Source organism: Diadema setosum, chromosome 15 (genome assembly GCF_964275005.1).
Source record: "Diadema setosum chromosome 15, eeDiaSeto1, whole genome shotgun sequence".
Lineage (NCBI taxonomy): Eukaryota > Metazoa > Echinodermata > Echinoidea > Diadematoida > Diadematidae > Diadema > Diadema setosum.
Window position 1 is genome coordinate 27393309 of NC_092699.1, and position 13133 is coordinate 27406441.

The 13133-nt window shown below is 38.2% G+C and overlaps 1 protein-coding gene across 1 annotated transcript in view; it reads right to left on the reverse strand.

Moving 5' to 3' along the window:
• LOC140239233 (polyamine-transporting ATPase 13A3-like) overlaps positions 1–11915 on the reverse strand; it is a 60414-nt gene extending 48499 nt beyond the window's left edge. The window contains exons 1-3 of the mRNA XM_072319110.1: positions 11809–11915; positions 9681–9753; positions 5868–6038 (exon numbers count right to left, since the gene is read on the reverse strand). Of these exons, the coding sequence (XP_072175211.1) occupies positions 5868–6038; positions 9681–9737 (228 nt within the window). The 5' untranslated portion in view covers positions 9738–9753; positions 11809–11915. The remainder of the gene's footprint in view (positions 1–5867; positions 6039–9680; positions 9754–11808) is intronic.
• Between the last annotated feature and the right edge of the window lie 1218 nt (positions 11916–13133).

Genomic DNA, 13133 nt, shown 5'->3' on the forward strand with positions numbered 1-13133 from the left:
AATAGAATAGAATAGAATAGAATAGAATAGAATAGAATAGAATAGAATAGAATAGAATAGAATAGAATAGAATAGAATAGAATAGAATAGAATAGAATAGAATAGCATAGAATAGAATAGAATAGAATAGAATAGAATAGAATAGAATAGAATAGAATAGCATAGAATAGAATAGAATAGAATGGGATTGTATAGAATAGGAAAGAATAGGATAGAAAAGAATAGAATAGAAAAGAATAGAATAGAATAGAATTGTCAATCAGCAACTCTGTGCATCAAATCATATTACGGTAACATTAGCTAAAAGAAGTTTGCAACGGCTTGATAGTCTTTTCCGAATTGGGCATCTTGCAAGAGCCCGTTGTGTGAGTATTTTCTGAAGCGTTATGGGGATGCCCGAATATATTCTGAGTCAAACCAACATTGGCAACGTATGCATGTACAATCATGCTGTCTCCCCGGGGTATTAAAGCCATTTTGAAGTTACATTCTGCACACAAGCAGTCAAAGGTAAATTGTCAAAAACAGCATAATATGAGACACAGAGTTGGAATGGGAAATATCATGGACAGCACCTGAATGGTTCTTTCTGTTGCACTGAAAGAACATCCTTTAATATTCAAGGGAGCTTGCTATCAAACATCACAGCAAGTTTGATTGCAGAAGTGGGTGATATCAAGCTTTTAAACATACTAAGTTCTCCTTCGCTTCGATGGTTTCAAATGTGGAGTGATTTGATGATCACAGACTGCAAACTGGTCTGAATGGTCCCTTTAATTCAAGCACGTGTACTCACAACTTCCTGTAGGGACAGAAATCTGTTTTTGCTATCACACTCCTGCCTTATCTACTGTAGTCACATCGATCTATTTCTAAACCAATGTGCATTCACTTTTGAGAGCTACCCACACAGCTCTCATATTGTAATTTTCATGGGAAACAACATTGTATGCATACACTTATAGCTCTCTGGCAGTACTACCACTATCTTTTATCTCAGGAGTGCATAACCCTGTCCACCCCCTTTAACTAAGTGATTACCACAGATTTAGATATCAATAGGTGCTAAGAACTCATGAAAACAATTACAAAACAAAACAAACACAAGAACTGGGCACCAGTCTGTACAAATTTCTCCATCAACAGAATAACGTGTACAGAGATGAAACTTTCAACTTTAAAAAAATAAAAAAAATGTCTATCATGTTGCAAAAGAGGTAGGGAAACAGCTAGACACTTAGTTGGAGAAAAAGAAGTGCTAAAAGTCAATCCCAAATATTTGTCTTACTGTCTTAGTCCAGGGAGGTGAGACTCACCTCCCTGCTTAGTCTCAGGTCTGTCATATTTAACATAAGATGGGGAAGTGCACACTTGAACAAAGAAGAAAAAAAAAAACACTTCAATACAAGATTTATTCTGTGTTATTGGCATATAGTGAAGACACATTATGGCAGAGTTATGATTACGAAAAACTTCAACCAGCCAAATTCCAGGATTTGGAAGAGAGAGGTATGAAAGCTACATGTGGGAACAAGCAAAATAGGCTACACAAAAGGAGGTGCGTGCAAAGGGTTTCCGGACTAGCACCAATGCGGTGTTTGCTGTTGGTGCAGGTACACAGGTATGGTCCACGCCATTTCAATGTAACCAGTCTTCCCAGTATAGCTTTCCGCCAGTAAATAGGGTCTTGTACAATTGATACCAACAAAAAAAAAATAGAAAAAAAAAAGTCCAATCAAATAGAGTGGTCAAGGTCCAAATGTCAGATTACACCTGATACAGTTATATGTCTCTTGAAATGTTTTCCCTCCAATCTTGAGTCCATCTGTTTACATTATTGCCACTGTAACTGCTACTTGCCTACTGATGATATAATCCACATCCTGCAAACAAATGAAACATGAGAACTCCTTGAACTAGAAGAATTATAACACAAAGATCCAGACCATGTGTGTAATGTAGTGGCAGAAGTTTTAACTGCAGTGAAATGGGTCTTTCAAATCATTCTAATCATGTTCTCTTTGCTGGGCTGAAGAGTACATTGAATAAGGAGTCTGTTGGGTAGAATACAGTATTTCATTACTCTCATATACTAGTAAGGCAATATATGAGAAAGGCAATTCCAAATGAAGTCGAAGTGCAAGGAACAGCCAGCTGATTAAGCAATTCCTCCTAAAAATTTATTGCGGGAGAAATAATACTCCCAGTAACTGTAAACATTATAAGTGTATAAAGTTAACTTCATAATCATAACAAACTGGGGGGGGGGGGGCGGGAATGTTGGCCATTAATATGATATTATAACCTCTTGTGTAACAACTGAAAAGACATGTATCGTATGTGTTTTTACACGACTACAAAATTGTAATCTATAATTGCACCTGGCACTGCTTCAAACTTTTTTGAACAATCATAAAAATGATCACCACAGTGCAATAGCAAGGGGGGGGGGGGGCATAATATGTGGAAAAATAGAAGACCTAACATATTTAATCCAAGCAGCATTATTGACCTGAAATCTTTTTAATGATTTCTCAGAGCATTACTGTGTGAAAGAACAAATACAGGGAGCTTCATGTAGTTTTCACATGCATTTATCATATCAATACCTAGCCTTAAATTTTGATTGAAATGATGAAAAAGGCAAGTTTATGATGTATATGTTTTGTATTTCTTTGTTTGGGGGGTATATATTCAATGGTTGTTGAATGCAATCTTACCATGGATTGTAACATACAAAAAAGTTGGATCTGCACTTTAAAGTTATTTCTGTAAAAGAAATCACAATGTTACCAACCTCCTCTGTCACAGGATATGGTTGCCATTTTCTGTCATTGACCCCGTTTACAGTGCGAGGCTGGGCCGAGCTGCGGCTGGGCCGCGGCCGAGCCCCGCAATTTTGTCTGTTTACACTGCCGGGCTCGGCCGCGCTTTTAATTCAAACCTTTCAATATTTTGTCGAAGTGGCGCTCTGCTTGTAGACAAATGCAATTTGGTATAGTCTGGTTTTCAGACCCTTTGCCAACTGGATTCCTTGGCGACAAAGTCGCTGTTCGGGCAAAGGCCTTTGCCAAAGGAAAATCCTTTGCAGGACAAAACCACCTTAAACTATACTAGATGTTGAGGGGGTTAATATCGTGAATAGTGAAATAGTACGGGCAGAGGGTCTGGAAGCCAAACTAAAATTGGCCGCGAGTCCGGGCTCGGCTGCGGCTTGGCCGCGGCCGAGACCACTTCCAGAGCGTGGCCAAATGTGCGGCCAATTTTGGCCTCGCATTTGGCCTTTTGCGCGTTTACACTGAAATGAAGGAGGGCTCGGCCGAGCCTTGCACTGTAAACGGGGTCATTGACTGACCAATGATAATTGTGACCTTGCATCACAAAACTAACAACAAAAGTCACCACAACAGGTTTCGCAGCCTGGGTTAGATTCAAAAGAAAAGAGCCTAGCCCTTCCAACTTTGGATACACAGGTCAGATCCAAAGAAAAGAGTCTCTAGCCTTTCCAGCCTGAGATAATAACATGCCAAAAGTGGATATTCCTAAACCCATTGCAACAGGTGAAACAAAATCCATTCTCCAGGAAATTTAAATTATGAAAACATTTTTTTTTTTTAAAGAGAAAAAAAAATAGCTACAAAGTTTAGTCTCTTGAAGTGCTTGGACTCAGTCCATAATTTGGCATCAAAACTTCGATTTACACTATTTGGGGAAAACTTACTCAGGGTTGAGGTTTAAAAAATATTGCATGTGATGTCCACATTGTTGACCCAGGGAGGTGTAACAGAGATAAGTATACAACTATTCCAAACATGCATCTTTTCTGTAAGTGGCTATCAACTATACAATCAATCACTGATTTATGGAGATGAAGCAGATGAAATACACATACCAAAAAACCGCTATGTCAAAAAAAAAAAGAAAAAAGCAATGACTCTTGAATGTTACTGGTACAATACTACAGGATGCAAGGGAAAGTAACACGGATGTTTTTTGCCATTACTCTTGCAGTAAATGAGTTTGAGTCCTTGAGCTATATCAATTTCCCTTCATTCTTCCAATACCTGGTATAGTCTACTTATCTGCAGGATTGCGATAAAACTGCAATGACAGCTTGTCCCTGCTCACTATCAACTCAAACAAAAGACTGATCTACTTTTAACAGAGAAAGTTGTGGAAAAAGTTAAACATTGATGCCAAGGTGACAGATAAGTGAAAGTGAGAACTAGCCAGAAAAGGCTCTGTGAGAATGAGTCATCTAGTGTTATAACCAACATCCAGGACACGTATACAATGATACGGCTTTGGTTCAATGACACATTCGTCGCTGGGGTGACAAGACCTTGTATCTGCATTTTTGGTGAAAATGACTTTTTTTGATTAATGGTCAAATAATGGGTTAAGTGATGTCCTGTCCAAATCCCAACTGTCTTACTCCAAAAATGAAGCCACCATGGCATGTCAAAGAAAAGGCTTTCCCATTCGCTCTAGTGCTTTGGCCGTCATGTTTTTTGGCTCTCCTGAACATTTGACATTTTGTAGATACGAGGTCTTGTCGCCCCAGCGACGATATATCACTTACTGTAGCATTCGAAACATTTGGTTGCATTCTTCTTCTTCTTCTTTTTTTTAAAGACTAAATCTAAACATCTTCACAGATATGTTCTAGTCAGTGCATGCTGTAAAGCAAGATATTTTCACAGTGCTCATGAAATTTGAAATTTTCGTGAATTGGAGCCAACAGCCTTTTTCGCAGCACGAAATTTTTATGAATTGCCACTGGCATTCAATGCACATAAGTGCAGACAAGAACTTTCATGAGCATTTTGGGTTTTTCTGGGATTGTTAAATTTGCACACCATTATCGTCTCAATTAATATAACTTCTTATATATTCACATATATATTCAGTGTATTCATATAACCCGTTAGCTACAAGATTTCTGAAATGACTATATGTTGCATAGATTTTCTGCAGGGGCTACCATATTCTGGCAGGTAATGGGTTTAAGGGGGAAAATGGCATTTAGAGGCAGAGACCAACATATAAACCTGACTGCATAGTGTGTCTGTTTAAAAACTTGTCTGAAAAAGACATCATGTAAAAAGCACCACAATGTCCAATAATACAATCAGTCATATAGCAACGTCACTGTCACTGCTTTCACATATTGTTGGTATTCAGATAACTCGCCGGTTTGGGCAGACTACCCATTGACTGCATTTTCTCTACTACAGTCAACACTTCTTTCCACAGGCTTGTTGAGTGTTGCTTGAACATCCTAACTACAGGTTAAGATCTCCAGCATCAGAAGCTACAATTAGGTGATGAAGAAAACTTGCATATTATTTCAAAAACAAGTCATGATAAGGATATCATGGTCATGACAATAAATTCATATGAAAAATGTGCATCATCATCACGAGCCTACTGAATAAGTGTACATGATACTGTAAAATACAATATTTTCGCGGCATGAAAAGTTCGCAAATTGGAGCCCACGGGTCTTTCTCGCAGCATGAAATTTTCGCGACTTGCCGCTGGCATCCAATGCATATTGTGTAGGCAAGAACTTTCGCGTACATTTTAATTTTGCAAATGTTGCCGCTTGCGAAATTCACGAAATTAAAATGCACGCAAACATTTCTCGTAATTACAGTATGTTGTACCTCTCCACAAACCTGAACAAAGCAGACACATTTCAGGAGCCCTTCAGTTTGTGACTGTCATGGCAACATCTATTTCAAGCAACTTTTGCTCATGTTACTGTCAAAAACAATGTCAGCTCTGAAGAAAATGTGACACAAAATGAGGACCGACGCCTCAAGTGTGAAAACAAAAGCAACAGAAATATTTTTTCTTCTCACCTTGAGGAGAACGGCATCGGCCTCGCTGAATGGACTCCGGTAGTGGGTCAGCTTGAGGCCCCAGTCCGGCCGCCAGTAGTAGATGACCAGCAGGAAGAAGCCAGCGGTCAAGAAGCCCAGAATGTACACCAGCACCGTCCTGGGCAGACTGCGCTTGTAACCGGAGCAGTACTGGAGTTTTCAAAAGGGATCAATCAGGGAAAGGGAGAGGAGTGAGATGGTGAAGAGGGCAGAGAGAAAAGGTCAGCGGTATTGAATCGGTATGTATGTTTGCGTATGAGAAAGAATGAGAGAAAGAAAGGGGAGAAAAAAAAAAAAACGATGAGAGAATATATAATACAAGATGGGGATGCAAAAATGAGTTAAGAACTACATGCTTTTCAGTATTACTTCATACTTCATGTTGAATGGTAGTCTCATTAACTATCAAATTATAGAGAGTTTTATACACAGTAATTTATAGAACAAAGGAAAATTAGAAAAGAAGACAAAATTCTGACATACAGAAACTGGTAACGATAGTCAAATCTGTCATAGTACTGTCATAACCTCCTAACTGTCTCCCTCCCCCCCCCCCCCCCCCGAAAAAACATCAACATTCTTCCCAAATCACTTTCTTGCTTTGTTTTTCATTTGAACAGATGCCAAAACTTTTGTGACAAACATGAAGGAAACAGACTGTATGAAGCATGAAATTATAATCATACTGCGATGGTCAAAATCAAGTGAAATCTGTTTGAGCTGCTACAGAGTGTAAAGTAAATGAACAAGTTCCATAATGTATTCTAAATTCAACCACTTTTTCATGTAATCTGAGTAATTGGAAAATTTCTTCACTTGTTAAGCAACTTTAGTGAATCTTTGCTTGAAGCAGTCAGATGTAGTTTGCACAAATTTTGTGGTCTCAAGGGAAAAGGTTGTGCATAGAATTCTGATACATTATGAAAGCCGCCTAACACTAAACATTGAGAAGTATTCATTTTAATAGTATTCATTTTTGCTTCAATTTTCCATCTGAGAAGATGGCTGGATAGCCAGCTACGCTAAGCTGGACGGTCTTCCACGGGGCCCAGTTGGATGTGAGGTGGGACCACTTCACCGGGTTATGCACCCTGCTTTTCGCAATGTCTAAATGAAGAAGGATCTTTTACAATTTGTATGTGCATGAGTTGTACCTCTCTCACACAAGGGACCTCCATCTTACACTGTACGTCCAATCTGAGGGACAGAGTGTAGAGGGAATGGTGAGAAAACATTGCTCAGTTACACTCTGGAATTGAACTCGGATCCTTTGGCTCTGGAGGCACATATTGAAGATACCTTTACACCTTAGTTTCACTGAAGTGTGAAAATCATGATATCACTTGCCTAATAAACAAGTTTCAATGACTCTACTTTAAAAGGAAGCATTTCACACGACAAAAGCACTGATATTACAACGTATCTCTTCTTCGTCTTTGCAACTTTGCCATAAATCACTTTAAAAAAAGGAAAAGGAACAAGCCCTGCTCTTCTAAAAGTACAGGTCATCTTCTAGAAGTATAGATCTTCTCAGATAAAATGTAAGTAGCACTCCAGTATTTGTATCACACTTTGGATGAACATTGACAAAACCAAACCAGTACTGCGACAAAGACTTCAAAAGGAATGGAGGAAGAATCTGTACTTGGCAGTAAATCATGGGACACAGTCAAACATCAAGAACTATCATTTCATCTTGCAGATTCTCACTGCTCAAAGGACCTGCATAAATAACGCTGCCAAGAAAAACCACATATAGGTTGTCCACTTTCAATACTAGATGGTGTTGTTCAAATACCACTGGTGTTATTTTCAGTTGGGATCTAGAATTTCAAAAACATCTGGAGGTATCACGTTTGTTCATTGCAAATGCTCTTCAGGTCACAGAAATGATTATTTGCCTCACAATATACCAGGGTAGGTATGACTTGTGTATTTAAAGCAATCCACTCCACGGACAAACAAAAAAGATTGCCTTCATGAACACCATGGACAGTTTAGCTCTAATTTGAATAACAAGATGCATGCTTTCTGACTGCAAACTAATGCAAAAAGCATTAACATTTCATACTAACTGTCATACATGTATCTCAGAATTTGAGGACACCAACAGATTTAAAAGTGTACATGTATGTTTTGTTATCTTCCTATGTTTGTATTTAATCTAGGCTTGCAAGTTGGCTGGTCCTTGTACCATCAAGATATGAGATTTAAAAACTTCAAACAGAAAGAAAGTCAACTTCGTGGGATGACAGACAACACTACAACAGGTCTTTGTTGCCCCCTAACACGGAGAAAGTCCTATAACGACCCTGTAGTACCGAGATCCATGGAGTGGTATTAAAAGGTTGGCCTAGCTCGGGAATATTCGAGAATCCCCATAACGAATCGTGTACAAGTTTATCACTACCAGGTAATCTTTGTGTAGTATGTAAGTACACAGCCGCACAGAATCTTGACCCGAGTCCAATGTTAGCGATGAGCGCATCCTTTGATGTACATTCTCTGATCAAGGCAATTCATGGTTTTTGAATGTACCCCAATGGGGCAGCAAATCCCAATGATACCAGGTCTAAAAAGGGAATTTAACCCAAATACGGGGATTCAATAAATGCCCATATCAGCACGTCACACCATTAAAATTTCACGAGCATCCCGAACATTTTTTATAAGTGTAAAGTTCAGAAGTTTTTGTTAAATCATTGTGCAATTATTGCTGGATAGGACGGCTACAGCAGTCAATGATATCAAAGTTCAATAAAAGGAAAATATATAAAGATCATTTATTTTCATTTTTCTAGTACAATGAAAGTGCACTTGACTTACCATTTCAGAAAGCAAGGGGAATAGTATTACCCTATATAGCATACATTGTACCAATGGTGTACATCAGTAACAAGTTGAGGGAAACTCCCTTTTTTGTAAAAAGTACAGATTTTTCTTTAATGTACTATTGTGACATCATACGATACTGAAGCCTGCCTATCCACCTTATGACAGCACAATGAGTTAACCACAGATCTATGTAAAAATTAATACTTTTTGACACCTTGTCCAAATTTCCTCAAACTTCACTGACGTGCTCTACCATTGACAATTTTTCTACATGTACTGATATATATCACAAATGTGTTTGGTAGTAAATTCCCCTTTAATTGACAAGCCACGTAGCTTACAGGCAGCTGCTGTATGGAATGTCATTTGTGGTTTGCACTCAGCGGTTAGACTCATTTCAGAATCTGAAGAGATCCATATTTAAAACTCTTAACATGATAAGAACATGCTTCAAATGTACTGTGTGTATACCGCAACATAATTCCTGAATGATTGTTTGTTTTTGTTTTTTTCACTGTTGTTGCAAATTGTGAGAGTCAACTGATGTTTCTGCAATTATCAACAAGTCAAAATATTGCCTACCATTACACAATATATGCAATGTAGATGTGCATGTATACATGTACACATGTTTAGTCTGCATAGTGGGAAATATTACGCTTCACAAAGGGAATACTACTTATCCTCATTTTAATACTACTTTCACTTCCAATTCTTTTTTATTTTATTTCTCACTTTCAATACTTATTTCTCCTTCTATCTATCCCTGTGGCTCTTAATATAAGATATTACCCACTCAATATCATTGGTTGAACAAGTCAAGATTTGTAATTACCAATACAACTGTATGCTCACAAAATATATATATGGCAAACATACAACATGCGATGACAAAATATATACCAGTAGATATACACCTATAAATTCTTCAGTCTGGAAGCAGACTAGGATACTCACCAGTGTCTCATTGCGTTCCTCGGCTATCTTCACCTGGTCTGAGCCACAGCCTGACATAGCCCTCTTGTACAGGCTACGTAGTATGCAAACACATGAGACAAAAGATGGGAAAAAAAAAATTCATTACTGCTGAATTTAAACTTAAGATTTCCATTCTACTCTGTCAGAGTGATAACGCACATAAGTGGGTATGTGTGGTGCAAATGTTTTGCTCAGTTAAAAGGGACAAATCCATGTTCTTTTAATTACAGTGGTGTTTATCAAAGTACACTCTGTTTAATCTCCTGTACATCCAGAAATGTTCACATGCATTCATATTTTGTGAATTTCGCGAGAGCCAAAGTTTGCGAAGTTGAAATGCACACAAAAGTTCTTGTCTACACAATATGCATTGAATGCCAGTGGCAATTCACAAAAATTTCATGCTGTGAGAAAGGCTGTCAGTCCAATTCATGAAAATTTCATGCTGCGAAAATACTCTGCTTTACAGTTTCTCCTATGAGAGGGATAAATGCATGTCACACAATGCTCTTAAAGGACAAGTCCACCTTCATATTAACACATAAGGATTGAGAGAATGCAGCAATATTAGTAGAACACATCAGCGAAAGTTTGAGGAAAATTGGACAATCCATTCAAAAGTTACGAATATTTTAAGTATCTGCGCAGTCACTGCTGGAAGAGAAGACTACTACAGTGTATGATGTCACATGCGTACAACTATATAAGGAAAATAAAAAGAGAATTTCACAAAACTTTACTTTTTGAATAAAGTGCACATTTCTTCGACTTGCTGCTGACGTATGTTAAGGGCAATATTATTCCCCCTGCCTTCTGAAAGAGAGAAGTCAAGTGTTCTTTTGTTATGCGAGAAAAATGGAAATATGTTGAATTTTCTTTATTCTTTCTTTATATCGTTGTACTCATGTGACATCACAAGCTATAGTAGTCTTTTCATCCAGCCGTGACTGAGCAGAAACTTCAAAAATTCATAACTTTTGAACGGATTGTCCGATTTTGCTCAAACTCTCACTGATGTGTTCTACTAATATTGCTGCATTCACTCAACCCACATGTCTATAAAGGTGAACTTGTCCTTTAAAAAGGCATAATTTATGACTTGAATCTATCTGTTTTGGGTTTTTTTTTCATCTGTCTTGAGCTTCCTCCCTATTCACTTCAAGTGAATAATTCCCTACCCCTTCAGTTTGAAGTAATACAAAATATTTTTATACTGCAGTCACATTATAGCATTTTTAAAACTCTATTCGTATTATGGAACAAATTAATATAACATAATCTGATGTGCAGAGGTGGAGCTTGGTCGTCATAATTGCTGTAAGAGCATAACAATGGTAGTTCAAACTCTGTGAATTTCAGAATGAAGAACAATGTAAAAAATGCAGTTATAACAACAAACACAAGGTCTCAAATTTGCTTCTCTTTGCCAGTTCTCTTGCTGTAAAAGCTGATCTTGTATCTGAAATCTGAATCTGAGTCTGAAAATAATGCTTTAAAGTAGAACTGGATATTGCATTGATGTACTATCCTGACACTAAATACATGTCTTGAGCATTAAAGGAAACAACTAAAGAAACTCATAAAGAAAAAGACTTTATATGGTACACTATAGAGTGATACATTGCAGCTATTATGAAAATGATCATGTTAAATTGCGTTTGCTGCTCTTGTATCTATTTCACAATTAGCATTTGGAAATTGTAGTTGGATAAATCTGCATACATGAGACTTGCAAACGTGACTGGTACCATCTCCAAAGACGAGAAGTTCACAGTAAAATATTTTCCAGATCATTCTGTACCATACAAGTCTTTAAACACCAATACTGACACTGGTTACAAGTGTATTTATTTCCTTACTCAAAGTTTATAGACCATGCACACAGTTTTATCGAAGAAAAGAAAGGGCATCGCTGACTATAATCATGATCAAATGGTGCCAGGAATGTATAAGTTGGGGTGCAAGTCCACTAACTAAATATATAACTATTGAAGTCAAATATTTTTGATATTCCTTGGTGAGATAAATCCAACAGAAGTTACAGACAAATCAGCAGAAGATGAAGTAGATTTCCCTATCGCTGACACGGCCATAATAACTGACTTACATTGATGTCCTATCACAGAAGCTCCCGTCTAATCAACTCTTCAGACAACGAGCCTAGAGATAAAGTGAGAGAAGAAAAACATCCACGTCTTCTTCACTGGCACGAAGTCCCTGCAGTACTGAACGTTTTCCCCTTGTGTCTCGCTCACTCTGACGACAAGAATTGAACTACGGAAGTGCCAAATCAATCAGAAGCAGGATCCCAGGGTAGAAAAGAGAAACAAGCCTCTCTCTCTCTTTCTCCACAACTTGAAGCCAGCAGCCAAAAGTGTCACACGTACAGTACCTCTTGATTACCACAGTTTGTAATCAGGACATGTAGCACTCTGATGACATCTCCAATTCTCTGGAAGAGGCAAGGTCGTTGTGTCCTGTTTAATCGATAACACAGTACTGCCAGAAAGTCACAGTTTGTAATCAGGACATGTAGCACTCTGATGAAATCTCCGATTCTCTGGAAGAGGCAAGGTCTGTTGTGTCCTGTTTAATCGATAACATGGTACTGCCAGAAACTGACCCGCAAGAGAGAAGCTCTGCCCTCCCCCCTGGAACACACAAAAGGGATGGCAAACTCTGGATAACAATGTCCAAGGTCCTTTTAAACCATTCCCTCTTTTCAGATCTTGAGGGGTGTACTCTTGGAACAAGAACAGGACGAGGTCTCCAGAGGGGGAGGGGTCAACAGAGAGGTGGGGGAGAGGGGCAAGGCTATTGGCAGACACAAAAGTGTATTTAAAGGCTCACAATCCTGATGTCGTTCTCAAGAAGAAATCTATTGTTGCCCTGCTCTTGAGAGAAGAGTAGCTCTTACTGTAGAGCGTACCTCATTTTAATACATTTGAATGGACGAATGTTCTGTAGCTCCCTTCATGAGTTCAGTCTTGCAAGTAGATTTAAGTTTGACCTTGTTCGTTTTTTCTTAGCTCTCTTCCATTGTTGTTGTTTTATTGCAAGCAGATTTGAAACCAGATTAAAGTCTATCTTAATTTGTTTTAATTTTATAGTCATGTCTTTTCTATTACGTTACGAGTACGTACCTTCCACCCAAATGTAGATAGAATAGGAAAAAAATATGGTATACCACAAAAAGAAAAGAAGTCTACTTTGACAAGTTTAAAGACTACAAAAATCATTAACCCTTTGTTGGAAGCAGAACCAATCACTATACATGGAGATATTGACACGTACAATATGAGATACCAAGCATGCTCTGCTGGATTAGCCGAATGGTAAAAGGGGGCGGGGCTGGTTTACATAGCGGGACATGCAGGAGGCAGATATTGGCAACCCTTAGACACAATCTACATAAATTCACTTTAGTGTCTC